Here is a 14,312-nt window from a genome sequence, read left to right on the forward strand (position 1 = left end):
TTTAGTACTGTTATTTATATACTATCAATTTATAACAGTCTTTTAAAAAGCTTGTTATTTTGAAAATACATCTTGTCTTGAATTGTAGTCTCTTGTTATAAATCTTGCTGCTTGTCGTTTTGTCCTTTCAGGCTTTTTGGTGTTTGTGTATAGGAGTCCCATACTATCGCTCCATACTACATTAATTTGTTGGCCTGAAAGCGAAATAACTGCCGTATTCATATTTCGAAAATAATTTAGAAATTGATAAAAGGCTAAGTAAAAGTACTATTTCTTGGATTAAAAGCATCCTTTAGAACTCAGAAAGCGTTTTGTGTACGTATCGACCGATAAAGCAGCCAGCAATGTGGTAGTAGTATGAAATAAATGCTACACTGAATCGTAAAGAATAAAATAAAAATGTGTCTACAATCATTCAAGACCCTGCGATGAGCTTCCTGCACAGAGAGACAATTAGTTAACGATCATGTCACTACCCGGCACATTTCAGCTTAATGTCTACTCTGAACATTTGAAGGTCCCTATCATGTCTTTGTTACCTAAACTATACACACAAAAAACGTCAAAAACTCTTTTGATGTTTTAGATGAATTGCATGCATCCGTTCAATTTGGTTGACAATTAGGACTGTTCGACTCTGTACACTACACATTCACACAATCCTATCAAACGGACGTTCTCTTATTTGAATAAATTGTACTTAGTTTTGATTACAGTTGTATTGCTGCAACCCATTAATGCCTACTCTGTAAAGCAAAACCTAAATATGCAAGATATCCCTACTGGAAGTGCGATTAAATGACCGAAGCTGCAATTGAGTTTTCTCCTTGATAACATCAAGGATAACAAGAATGTGTCCATAGTACACGGATGCCCCACTCGCACTATCATTTTCTATGTTCAGTGAAATTGGGGTCAAAACTCTAATTTGATCATATCATAGGGAACATGCACAGTGTACTGAGTTTCAAGTTGATTGGACTTCAACTTCATCAAAAACAACCTTGACCAAAAACTTTAACCTGAAGCGGGACAGACGGACGGACGGACGAACAGACGCACAGACCGAAAGACATAATGCTCCTCTACTATCGTAGGTGGGGCATAAAAAAAAGACAAATCTCCACAAGAGACCAAATGACACAGAAATTAGTAACAACTATAAAATCACGATAAAATTTTAACCAATTTGACGCTAACGGTAGCCGAAAATGACCGTTTGACTCCTGACGGTAAAGGGCATTCCAACCCTCATAAAAGGCCCCAAAATGACAAATTTAAACAATTCAAATGAGAAATCTAACCGGGCCTAATTTATGTACAAAATAATGAACGAAAAACAAATATGTCACTCAGCAACAAACGACGACAAGTACGTTTTGGCAATACGATTCTTTGACAGGTTGTATATATTCCTATAGGCACAAATTGTGCCTCTTTTTACCAGATTTGTGCTGTATTATAACTTAGTGAACCGTGGCCAAACTCAGTCAGTAGAGATCCGTTTCAATTCCATTTTTAAATTGATAAATTTAATAACACTTGTATCGTTACGTTGACGACACATTTGCTTTTCAAGAATTTTGTAATTACACTACAAAAATTTACACAAGGGAAGTTACTTTAAATAGTTATAATATACTAGTTAACAGTAATAGTTGTCCTTTCCTATATTCATATATTTCAATTTCACACGCGGGAAAACCTCTACAAAACGAGAGGCATGATATATCAAAGGGGAAGTCAAAGTCATTTAAGTCGAAAACGAAGGGATAATGTCATGATAAAAAAACGACCACAAAAAACGGGGATGATTTCAAGTGCTCCGGAAGGGTTAGCAGATCCTGCTCTACATGTGGCACCCGTCGTGTTGCTCGTGTAAGCATAGGCGGATCCTGGGGGCCTGAGGGGCCGGGCCTCCCACCTTTTGTGGGAAAAATTTGGCTGATTATATAGGGAATCACTGAATCATGATTGTAGCGGGCCCCCTCTTATGGCAGTCAGTGCCCCCCCCCCCCCCCTCTTATAAAAGTTCTGGATCCGCCACTGGTAAGTTTACAAACCTGGTGATAAGTCTAATTCAATTTGAAAGACAAATTGTTTATCTTCCCTATTCTAAAATTCTCTTTTTTTTAAGTATGATTTATCCTTCCCTATAATAAGATATTTGTAAAAGTTAGAACAAAAGAGACGATTTTTCGTTCCCCTTTGTCTATTTTTTCAAAAAAGATTAAGCAAGAATTTGAATAGTATCTACATTTTAGTTTAATTAACTAACCTTTATTCTAATTAATACATGACATGTTGTTATATTAGACCCATTTATAAGTTGGAACCAGTTTTACAGTGGTATGAGTTTACTGTGGTACGAGTTTGGAAAGGTACGAGCTTACCTACGGCGGTACGAGTTGTAAAAGGTACGAACCGACCTGCTAACCATTCTTGAGAAAATCGTACGACTATCACGTGAGTTAAAAGTGTGTCACAAGTTGTCAAGAAGGAAATAATTTTTACTATAAGCATAAGGTGGAGCCGCAGAAAAGAATGGACAAATTTATAGCTGCTGTTATCCTGGTTGTGTGTATGTCTGTAGATTTCAGCTCAGGCAAAACACCATTCCATACTTGTAAAAGTGAGTTTAATTAATTTCTATACGTTTTGATCTCTATAATTTCCATGATTCAACAATAGACAACATGCATGTTTGTTTCTTCATTTCTCAGGAATCCGGGTCCGTTCGCGCCCATTCACGTTCGCCCCCTTTCACGTTCGCACCCCGGGTCCGTTCGCACCCTACACGTTCGCACCCTTTTTATTGATTTTGTCTTAAATAATTTTTCAATCGTATTTTGGTTAGTGTATTGCTATAAATATTTTTTTTTTTCATTGTTTTAAAATGAAGTGACTCTCTAAAAACGATATTTGTGTTGAATAATTTTTTAATCGTGTTTTGGTTATTGTATTGCTATAAATAAGTTTTTTTTCATTGTTTCAAAACATGCAAAATAAAGTGACGTTTTTTGTGTTGAATATCTTTTTAATCGTGTTTTGTGTATTGCTGTATTTTTTTTTTCATTGTTTCAAAATAAAGTGACTTTCTAAAAAAAGGTTTTTTGTGTTGAATATTATTTAAATGTTAAGATACCAAACCGCTTTAAACTCAACAACAATAACATTTTGAATCTTAATTGTTTTTACTCATACCAAGTTAAATACATGCTGATATAACTACATGCAGAATTTACATCAAGTTTAGCTGTGTAAACACCATATATAATTAACAGTAATCATAAATAATTAATCATCAAATCAATTTAAAACAATATTTCATTTAAAAAATTCAAAAATTGCCGAATTTTTCTTTATTTTGAGATAAACATCTTAAAAAACATCTTATAATTCATCGGGTTTTTGAATAAAAAAAAAGGGTGCGAACGGACCCAGGGGGCGAACGTGTGGGGTGCGAACTTGTAGGGTGCGAACGTGTATTGGGCGCGAACGGACCCGATACCATTTCTCAGTATAATTTTGCAGACTTGGAACGCGTGAACTCATGAAATTTTCTTAAGGGGGTCCCGCTGACTGACCGCTCCAGTCATGCTTCAGTGATTCCCTATATAATCAACAAAATTTTTCCCACGGTAGGGGGGGGCCCCTGGATCCGCCTATGTATTTGCATCAAGTTCAACCTACAAAAGTAAAAAATGTAACCCCCTTTTTCAGACATTAATTCTTTGTACCTATTTTAAATCTAAAGTAACAGATTTGGATAGTTAGGCAAAAAATATAGTTGTGTTTCCTGCCTACCTATCAGGCCAAAAAAAATATTTGTGTTTCCTGCCTACCCTACAAGATCGGAGAAAACGGAGCCGATTGTAAATGATGTATAAGCTTAATAACAACTATGTGAAAATTGATACATCAAATAAGCTGATACCAAATGAATGCTCTTCCAGAAATAACAACGAAAAAGCATTCAGAATACCATTATGCATAACAACAGTCTGGAAGGAGTCGTTCTACCCTAGAACAATCAGATCTAGAGTGGAACACCTTGCCCAACTGTAAGGTCTCTGCCCCGAGTTCTGAATCTTTCAAGGCTCAGCTCTGTCATTAAATAAAATGACATGTTTTTATATGCACATGTATATAAATTTCACCCAGTTTTTGAATTTCAAAATTGTTTTCATGCGCACACTCCAAAAATGTGGCAGGATAGTCAACCAGTTGATGGTGGGCGCTTACTGGAAGAAGACCTACAGTACCAGGCCAAAAAATGTAGTTGTGTTTCCTGTCTACCTACCCTAAATTTTCATACTTACTCTAACACACGTTATTGGCATTTTTGGTTAAACATTTGTACAGTTCAGACATTTTTGGTTATAAACACTTCTAAAATAATGAGCATTTCCCTATATGATCTATACAATTATTTTACCTACTTACCCAATCCTTTAAGAGGGTCTGTAAGGCATTTATAAAAGAATAGAGAATAATGGACTAATACTACAGAAAAATGGCAAAAAAAAAATAAAGAGTAGAGAAAAATGTGTAAAATAATAAAGAATAGAGAATAATGGGGTGCTAAAATATAAAATGAATAAAAGGCAAAATTTATAAAAAATGGAGAAAAATGGCTTAATTTAAAAAGTTAAAGAATACACAATTGAATGACAACCCATCCAGATTTTACTTCATGCCTGAAATCAGGAAACAAGCATTTTTGTTGTCTTTACCAAAATATGTTTGTTTTATTTCAGGTGCATCATCTAAAGTAACCAATGTAGTTATTCCAGGATGTGATGCACCACCTTGTAAGCTGAAGAAGGGATCAAATGCTGCCTTGTCGATATCATTTACTGCAGGTATAATCTAAAAGATAAATAGTATTAAACTACCAATCCAACAAGCATCGTTTTAGTTTAATTTCATCATATTACCCGTACATCATATTAAGACACAAAAAATTACTTGAATCCTAGACTCATCCAAATCTATTGGTACTCACCATTTCTAAAAGTGATGAGTCCCAGGACTCACCATGAAAAATTCCTAGTGAGAACCCTGGTATAAATGTACATTTTGTAATGTGGATTCGTTTATTTTTGTGGATTGAGGAAAATTGTACGTTGGTTGATATCCAATTTCATAGTTTACCAAAGTCTGAATACAAGCCTATTACGGTATATAGAAAATTTGTTGAACAGTGAATTTTTGGTTTACAAGTACATTGAAATACCCATGAATTCTATGAAAATTGGAATCTCATGTATAGCAATGAATCTACATTACACATATTTTCTTGGATAATAAAACAGGATAATATAAACTAATGGAATGATAATTCACATAGGGCAAATATTGGGATAAAATTTAAACATGTTTAAAACTGAGAGAAATATTTGCCATACATGTTACTACCACATATTTATTTGTAAATTTCATGCAGAGATCCTAAAAACAGTTTGAGGGGTCTGCAATTGGCCTGTTGCAAGGTAAAATTTGTCCTTATCCAACGAACCCTTATTTTCCAGTGGCAATCAAATCAATTTTCCGCCCTTCGTCTTGGTCATCCCCCTTACAGAGCCTACTTTATAATATAACATGTAAATTTGTTCTCCCCCTGAATATGCATGAAACAAATTGCCACTTGATGTGCAAACAAGCAACAATCTATCAATCATTATGGCGTAAAACTGTTTTTGCTTCTGATTTAACTTTTGTAATGTGATGAAAAAGGGAACCATGTCTGGTGAAATATCGCAGAAAAAAAGACATTTTTTTTGCAAATGAGTTTACCTAACTATTGTTTTAAATCATTAGAAAAACAAATTCCACCACTATATTTCTAGCAGAAAGATATTTTTCACTATATCTTTAGTTAAATTTTAAACATTAAAAATGCTCAGCAATCCTTTTGATTAAAAAAAAACCAAAAAACATAAAGGTAGATGAAGATTATCATGATATTTCCAGTTAATGCTTATACAAAAGTCAAAGTTGATGCCATGAAGTTCAATATATATCAAATATGTTTACAGGAGAGGCATATACAAAGATAACAGCTGATGTACATGGTGTAATTAGTTACATACCAGTTCCATTTACACCCCCAAATGTGGATGGATGTCATCATAGTGGACTAACCTGTCCTTTGACAAAGGGAAAGAATTACGTTTACAATAATACCATTCCCGTTAAAAGCAGTTACCCAGATGTAAGTTATTTTACTATTATCGTAATTTCTGATTTTATGATGTTTTTATTATTGCGAAAATTTTTACTATAGGTTTCGCAAAAATGAAATAATTTTCATTTCAACTTTTTATATCAGTATTTGTTCTCCATGTGTCCTAATATGACAAAAAAAAAACTCACATTTTGTCCATTCTTCAAAAATTGTGATAATAAATACACGCAATAATTTCTGAATTTACAGTAGTTAAAAAGGGTGGTGGTGTGTTTAATCTTTCTATCTTTTTAAAAAAACTTCCACAGGAAATTGTTACTTGTATATACTTTACATGATTATTTTGTTTATTTTATATATCTAAGTAGAAAAAACCACACAGGAAGTTGTTACTTATTCTTACTTTACATGATTATTCATTATATATATTTCAGTTGCAACTTGTGGTACGATGGGAGCTTTTGGATGAGAATAACAAAGACATTCTATGTGTTGAAGTTCCATGTGAAATATCTAATTAGATACCAAAAAGCACAAACAATCCAAACAAGGACCTCTTTTCCAAAAATAAACTGAGAAAAATCTCCCCCAAATTTGATAACAATAGATCCAAAAAGTGAGTTCCGAAGAAAAAAAATGAAGGTTCGGGTTATTAACAACCCTTACAATAGTTGAAAAATATTTTAATGTTAACATTAAAGGTAATTACCACTCTGGTACAGTACACATGAAGAGATTCAGTTTAAATCACTGTTGCCGGTGTTGAGTGAATCACTATGAAACAGGGTGATTGCTGGTGATTGAAGGTGATAGCACTCTGTTATATATTACACAGAGTGATATCACTCACATTCACAATTGATGTGTGTTGTGAAAATTCCACACCAACAGTGATGTATGAACTAATCATTGTGTGTACTGTTTTACACTGCTTTGATGACAGAGTCTCATATATTGGTATTTGTTTTATTAATGTTTGTCACGATTACGATATTGTTGTTACGTATATATGTTCAAAAGGATGAACCAATGTAACATTTTACTTCAGACAATTCCTAATCGATTATTATATCAAGTTTTTAGATGCAATAATGAAATTTTGAAAATGAAATATCATATTTTCTTCTAGCAAATGTTTCCTTGCCTTATTTGAATAAAGACTTTCCTTTTCAAGATAAGAATATGTCTGCTTGCCTCAATAAAAAGGAAAGTGAAAAAAGTCATAGAAAGTTATATTTCCAAATTGTCTGTAGACCAAGATTCACTAATATTTAAGTCTAAAAATATAGCTCACATTTAATTTAAAATATGAAGGCAACTGTGCATATTTCAGTTATAAAATAAACACAATGATTTTTTTTTATTCCTGAAAACTAAAACAAAATCATGTATAGACATGTTACTTGTACATCTTTGTTTACATGTGTCTGTTGTTATTTTTGTAAGTCAGTTTTGAGATGAATGGGTTGGTCATTGATGCTCTTCCATATGTATGAGTGTACAAATTACAAATATTTGATCTTTAATCAATTTTTATAGTGTATTGATTTAAAATAATTGTGTTCAGGTTTTTTCTTGATCTGTATTTAGAGTGCTTTTGCGAATATGCCTGAATTGTGTGGAAATTGAGTGGTAAAAAAGTGTTATTTTGTTGGTCTACTAATTTCTTATAGCTTTAAATAACATCAGACCCAGCAACGTTTACTCAAAGTCCGTACTGTAAGTGCTTGTTAACTAAGCACTTGTTAACACACTGCTGAAGTGGGATTATTTTTTATGATGCATAATATGAATGTATAAAAGCAAAGTCATAATTGTATAATGAAACTATGTACTTTGACCTATAATGGTTTACTTTTACACATTGTGACTTGGATGGAGAGTTGTCTCATTGGCACTCATACCACATCTTCTTATATCTATGTGATTATTCTTGTGTTGTTTAAATTGACAGAGAACTTTTAATGCCCTTTCCCCTCCTCTGGTAAATCACACATTGTAGTATGTAAATTTTACATAAAAAAATACTTATTTTTTTAAATGCTTGAATTCAAGATTAAGCCTACAGACCTGTCTCAATTATATCACTATTTGGATTTGCTACACATCATTTTCAAAAGATGTTCTATTCACATTTTTGGGTTTTTTTTTTATTTTCCAATGACATTGTAGTTTATGATCTTTTATTGTTAGGAAGAAATCTCTTTGAAATATGATTAATGATCTGTTATAGCTATTGTAATCTTAAAAATAAGAGAATATCATTCTTGCTTTTATATTGTCACTTCACCTTTATATACAATGAATATTTTATATGTCTATTTTCAATAAAAAAAAGTCTTTCTATTTATTTTTCTGTTTTGATATATAGGACATTTTTTTACTGAATGTCTACTGCAATGCTTGGTCTGTGTTGAAATGATTCAGTTTGTTTTTGTAAACCAACTTCTTAGTCCTTTGTCCAGGTCATGTTAAAGATGCAGAAAAAATAGACCATGCTTTGCAAATATCACCACAGGTAAGATGGTATGGCAATGTCTTCGTCATCCAAAGACAATTGGTTTCCAGACAATAACTTATATGTAAGTCAATGGATCTCAATGAAATTGTACCACAAGGTTCTGTACCAAAAAATAAAGGTTTGGGATTGATTTTGGGGGTTATGGCCCTAAGTGTTAAGGAAGTGGGGCCAAAAACAATACTTTGCATTAATTGTTTATTCCTTGACCAATTTCAATGGGGTTTACTTCAAAGTCTTGAATTCTTGGGGTTCTTTAATACGCTGAATCTAACCATGTATTTAGATTTTTGATTTTGGGCCCAGATTTGAATTAGTCCACATTGAGGTCAAGACTCCAAAATTAAACTTTGTTTGAATTCATCAAAAATTGAATTATTGGGGTTCTTTGATATGCAGAATCTAACTGTGTATTTAGATTTATAATTTTTAGGCCCCATTTTCAAATTGGTCTAAAGGGTCCAAAATGAAACTTTGTTTGATTTTGACAAAAATTGAAAATTTGTGGTTCTTTGATAAGCTGAATCTGAACATGTATTTAGATTTTTTATTCTTAGGCCCAGTTTTCAAGTTAGTCCAAATCAGGGTCCAAAATTAAACTTTGTTTGATTTCAACAAAAATTGAATATATGGGGTTCTTTGATATGCTGAGTCTAACTGTGTATTTAGATTTTGGATTTTGGTGCCTTATTATCAAATTGGTCCACATTCATGTCCAAAGGGTCCAAAATTTCACTTTTATTGATTTCATCAAAAATTGAATTCTTGGGGTTCTTTGATATGCTGAATCTTAACATGTATTTAGATTTTTTATTCTTAGGCCCAGTTTTCAAGTTAGTCCAAATCAGGGTCCAAAATTAAACTTTGTTTGATTTCAACAAAAATTGAATATATGGGGTTCTTTGATATGCTGAGTCTAACGGTGTATTTAGATTTTGGATTTTGGTGCCTTATTATCAAATTGGTCCACATTCATGTCCAAAGGGTCCAAAATTTCACTTTTATTGATTTCATCAAAAATTGAATTCTTGGGGTTCTTTGATATGCTGAATCTATTATAAACCATGTATTTAGATTTTGGAAAATGGACCATAATAGGTATATGTCCAATTTCAGTTTTCTAAGTTCTTAGACCACATTCATTTCTGTGTCAGAAAATTATTTAATCACAATCCAAATTCAGAGCTGTATCAAGCTTGAATGTTGTGTCCATACTTGCCCCAACTGTTCAGGGTTTGAACTCTCTGGTCTTATCAAGCTGCGCCCTATGGAGCATTTTATTTATTGTGTCATCTGCAAATGAGAAGTAGGGATGCTGATCTGGTGGCTACTACATAAACTATTTGTATAAAGTGTTCTATTTCAGAAGGAAGAAGACCTGGATACTTTATACCTTCTATACAAGTGCCTTATGATATGAAGTTTCCGTCTGTCATATGTCCATTGTCTTTGACCTCATTTTCATTGTTCAGTGACTGAATTAAAAAAACTTTAGTTTTCTCATCACATGAATTTCTAACTTATGAAAAATTTGATAACTTTATTTGGTATGTGGATTCCTTGCAATGACTAAATGTCTGTCAGACAGTGTTCACTTGACCTTGACCTCATTTCATAGAACAGTGACCAAGGTTAAGTATTGGTAGTTAAGTCCATATCTCAGATACTAAAAGCAATAGGCCAACTATACTTTGGCATATGGAATTATATCCATTTCTGACTGGTAAGGTTCATATGACCCTGATCTTATTTTCATGACATTGAGGAATGTCCAGTTTCAGTTTTAGTGCATCTGTTTCTCAGATACAATAAGCAATTTGGTGAATGGAATAATTGTAAAGTTAACATGCTTGCTGGCACAGTTCTTCTGACCTTAATCTCATTAACCTGGATCATCCATAATATTAAATTTAAGTGTTACTAGTAAAATCTCCATTCGTGATCAGTAAAGCAAGCCAGACATTTCCACTTGACTGAGATGCCATGTAAACTAATGGGAAAAGCAGGTACTGACCAATTCAGCTAATTATATGAATAGACTCAACAGATTGAAATGTCCTGTATCATCTGTACAATTGAAGATCTGACACTATACTATTCAAGTTTCAATGCAAAACAACTAACCATGCTATCTGAATCATGATAAGGTCAGAGCTGAATTTCTGAATGCCAGGAGACACAACTGGAGACAATTAAAGGGATAAGAATACCCATTCCACACAATTTTTGATAGCAGTGCACCAGTTCTAGTCAATGATAAGCCATATAGGAAATTTACATTGACAAAGTTCAATGGGGCATACAGAAACTTAGAACAAGAATGCACAAGTTCACTTAGAATTACATTTGAGCGCAAGAAAATCTGTTTGTGAATTGGTTGAATCTAGGGGTCAAAGTTCAACATATTAACTGAAATTTTTGCATGTGCTTTACATCGAGGCTTGCATTGCTTAACATCGAGGCCACAGTAGTTCAACCAATCGGGGAATGTTTATTTGGGGCATACATCTATTTTTACTGCAGGTTTTGGCATATTTTAATCGAAATTATAGAAAGATGGAATGTTGTTAGTAGACACAAAACAGAAAATGATGAATACTTTTAGTAAAAGATAAATTGGATTGGGTTTCTGTGTATTCACATTATTTGTACAACTCTCCTTACTGATGAGATATTTTGGAATTTCTGTGACCTAAATGGTTCGCGAAAATTAATATTTTTATATATAGTATAGTAACTAGTTGACACATAACAGTATTGAATTATTTTGTGATCTACTGCTATATTTTAAAACTATACTAGTTATTTCTAACCAAAAATAACCACTGGGATTTTTCTTCTTAATGTATTATTCTTACAAGAAGGGGGACAACTATTGCAAATAGAACATATGGGGGACAACAAAAGATCATCAGCACTCTTAAATATGACTCATTGGTTAGGGAGCGTATTTTTTCATTAATGACTCATCATTTTGAAGACATACTAAATAAATAAAAATAATCATACTGAGGAAAGGGGGGAAATGTTATGCAGAAAATTATTATTTCAAGGGAGACAATTTTAGTGATTTTTTTCTTCATGAATAATTTATAAATAAAATATTATACCATCATCAAATCAGATTTGCAAATAGGGCTGAAATGACATCCTGATCTTACTGTATGGTTCAGTTTTTTATGCAAGAACCACAGAATGGTAAAGTTTTACCATTTGAAACATTTTTGTATTCTTAAAACCAAATATGCATTGTAAATGGAACTTCAATGTTGGACACCAAATTGTATATAATTCAGGAACCTTTCTGCACTTAGCAGCAAAACAATCTTAAATTGTCAATGATTTTAAACCCAATTATGAAAAGCAAATATTGTAATACAGAAAAACTGTTTCTCCTTTTTATATATTTAAGAATCTTGTGATAAATTTTTTCATTCCATTTGTAGGTAAATATGTTTGGATTCTGGATATTTTGGAAAAAAAGGTGAAAATGAAGAAAGGATTTTAACACAGAGAAAATAGTTTTTAAAAGAGAGATACTCAGTTACATAATATAACTCCGAAATTAATTTTCTGTGATAGAATATGGACTCAAACACTAATGGACTCAGGGACAAGCTGTGCCAGGTGAAAGAGACTAAAAAAAAAAACCCAAAAAATAACAAGAGACTTCAAAAAAACAAAAACAAAAAGACTTGGGAATATGATTTGCACAAGAAACTTTTATTACACAACAAAACTATAGAATATAATCAGTGATGAAATAAAAACTTTGTTTAGCATGAATTGTTTTATTTTTTAGTTCTAACTTTGAGGAGAGAAAGTTGACTTAATTTTCAAATATGAAATGTGTGAAAGGGATAGTGAGAGTTGGATAGGTTTTTTGTAGATTTTCCTAGTTTACATGTTTCTTGATGGGTAAAATTATTTGACTTTTCAGATCTGTCAGAAACCTTCTTAAAAGTTTCTGTTTGCTGATACTGGTGATGATATCATTTTAACAGGATGTGCAGGTCAATGATTTTTTTTGAAAATTATTTGGTGTTCAGCCACTCCTCCCCTTTATTCTTGGTCCATTGAAACAGTCACGTTTTTTCCTAGGTTATATTCTTCTCATATATTGTATGATGGTATGATACCCCTAATGGGATGTATTTTGCTTGATTTTCATATGATGAAGACATAATCTTTCAATCAGTTTAATTGAGGTATGGAGCTAGCATGTCAGTAACTGATAGTAGTCCTTTGTTAATTTATATGTATCCTTGTCATTTTGCTTTTCTTTTATTACCTATTCTGACATCGGACTCGAACTTCTTTTAAACTGAGTATTGCTGTGTGTTTCGTTTATTCTGCATTGGCTAGAGGTATAGGGGGAGGGTTGAGATCTTACAAAACTGGTTTAACTCCTCTGCATGTTTGGGCCTGTCCCAAGTCAGGAGCCTCTGGCCTTTGTTAGTCTTGTATGTTTTTTTTTTACTTTTATAAAAATGAAGATGTGGTATGATTGCCAATGAGACAACTCTCCACAAGAGACCAAATGACACAGAAATTAACAACTATAGGTCACATTACGGCCTTCAACAATGAGCAAAGCCCATACCGCACAGTCAGCTATAAAAGGCCCCGAAATGACAATGTAAAACAATTCAAACGAGAAACTAACGGCCTAATTTATGTACAAAAAATGAACGAAAAACAAATATGTAACACATAAACAAACGACAACCACTGAATTACAGGCTCCTGACTTGGGACAGGCACAATACATACAGAATGTTGCGGGGTTATAAAATATGTTAGCGGGATCCCAACCCTCCCCTAACCTGGGACAGTGGTGTAACAGTACAACATAAGAACGAACTATAAAAATCAGTTGAAAGAGGCTTAACTCATCAGATGGACAAAAATACAAATACTACAAATACAAGAGGACGTGGCCGGGTACTTGTACATCCAAACAACAAAAAGACACTAAGTACAGATCTGAGAGTACTCGCAGTTACTGACAGCTAGTTCAAAGCCACTAACAACTAATAAGAAAAATCATGCACCTAAGACTAAATTATCAATCCGTACACATCCAACATCCAACGGATTTAGTGTAAAGATGTCATAAACAGTCAGAGATACAGGTATCGACAGATTGTAGATCAATGAATGTGTATATGTATATAACAATAATATTTAGTTTGCTTTTAATTTACTGATAACAAAATCAATATTAGTACCAATAAAAACAATATTTAATGATCTAATTACAGTGTTGAATTGGTAACCTTTTAGAATAAGTTTATTTAAAGGATCGATAAGTTTACCAGGATCGTTTCTAAATTTCCGGGCACGGTAAACAATATTGCCGTAAAAATGAGGATGTGCAATCCCGTTTGAAATAAGTTTTCTACAGGTACAACACAAACTTCAAAACCAAATCTTTATATCTGTGGAAGAATTTAGTAAAGGTTTTAAGTAATTTGTGGTAACGAAATCCCTGGCTTAATAATTTACCAGTAATACATAGATTACGTTCGTTAAAATCAAAAACGTCACAACAGACACGGGCATAGCGAACGAGTTTTGAAATATAAACACCGTAAGATGGTG

The 14,312-nt window shown here is 32.9% G+C and overlaps 1 protein-coding gene across 1 annotated transcript; it reads left to right on the top strand.

Annotated features, from left to right (window-relative positions):
• Positions 1 to 2,434: 2,434 nt before the first annotated feature.
• LOC127739245 (NPC intracellular cholesterol transporter 2-like) lies at positions 2,435 to 8,536 on the top strand. The gene is made up of 4 exons (XM_052250869.1): positions 2,435 to 2,632; positions 4,761 to 4,865; positions 6,042 to 6,217; positions 6,625 to 8,536. The coding sequence occupies exons 1-4, from the start codon at positions 2,545 to 2,547 to the stop codon at positions 6,709 to 6,711; spliced, it is 456 nt and encodes a 151-aa protein (XP_052106829.1). The 5' UTR covers positions 2,435 to 2,544; the 3' UTR covers positions 6,712 to 8,536.
• The last annotated feature ends 5,776 nt before the right edge of the window (positions 8,537 to 14,312 follow it).

This window comes from Mytilus californianus, unplaced genomic scaffold, assembly GCF_021869535.1.
Source record: "Mytilus californianus isolate M0D057914Y unplaced genomic scaffold, xbMytCali1.0.p SCAF_4, whole genome shotgun sequence".
Classification (NCBI taxonomy): domain Eukaryota; kingdom Metazoa; phylum Mollusca; class Bivalvia; order Mytilida; family Mytilidae; genus Mytilus; species Mytilus californianus.

Bases quoted from the DNA above. Each gene is read 5' to 3' on its own strand.
- LOC127739245 (XM_052250869.1), top strand. From the start codon at position 2,545: ATGGACAAATTTATAGCTGCTGTTATCCTGGTTGTGTGTATGTCTGTA. The intron at 2,633-4,760 runs GTGAGTTTAATT...GTTTTATTTCAG, and splicing joins ACCATTCCATACTTGTAAAA to GTGCATCATCTAAAGTAACC. The intron at 4,866-6,041 runs GTATAATCTAAA...ATATGTTTACAG, and splicing joins GTCGATATCATTTACTGCAG to GAGAGGCATATACAAAGATA.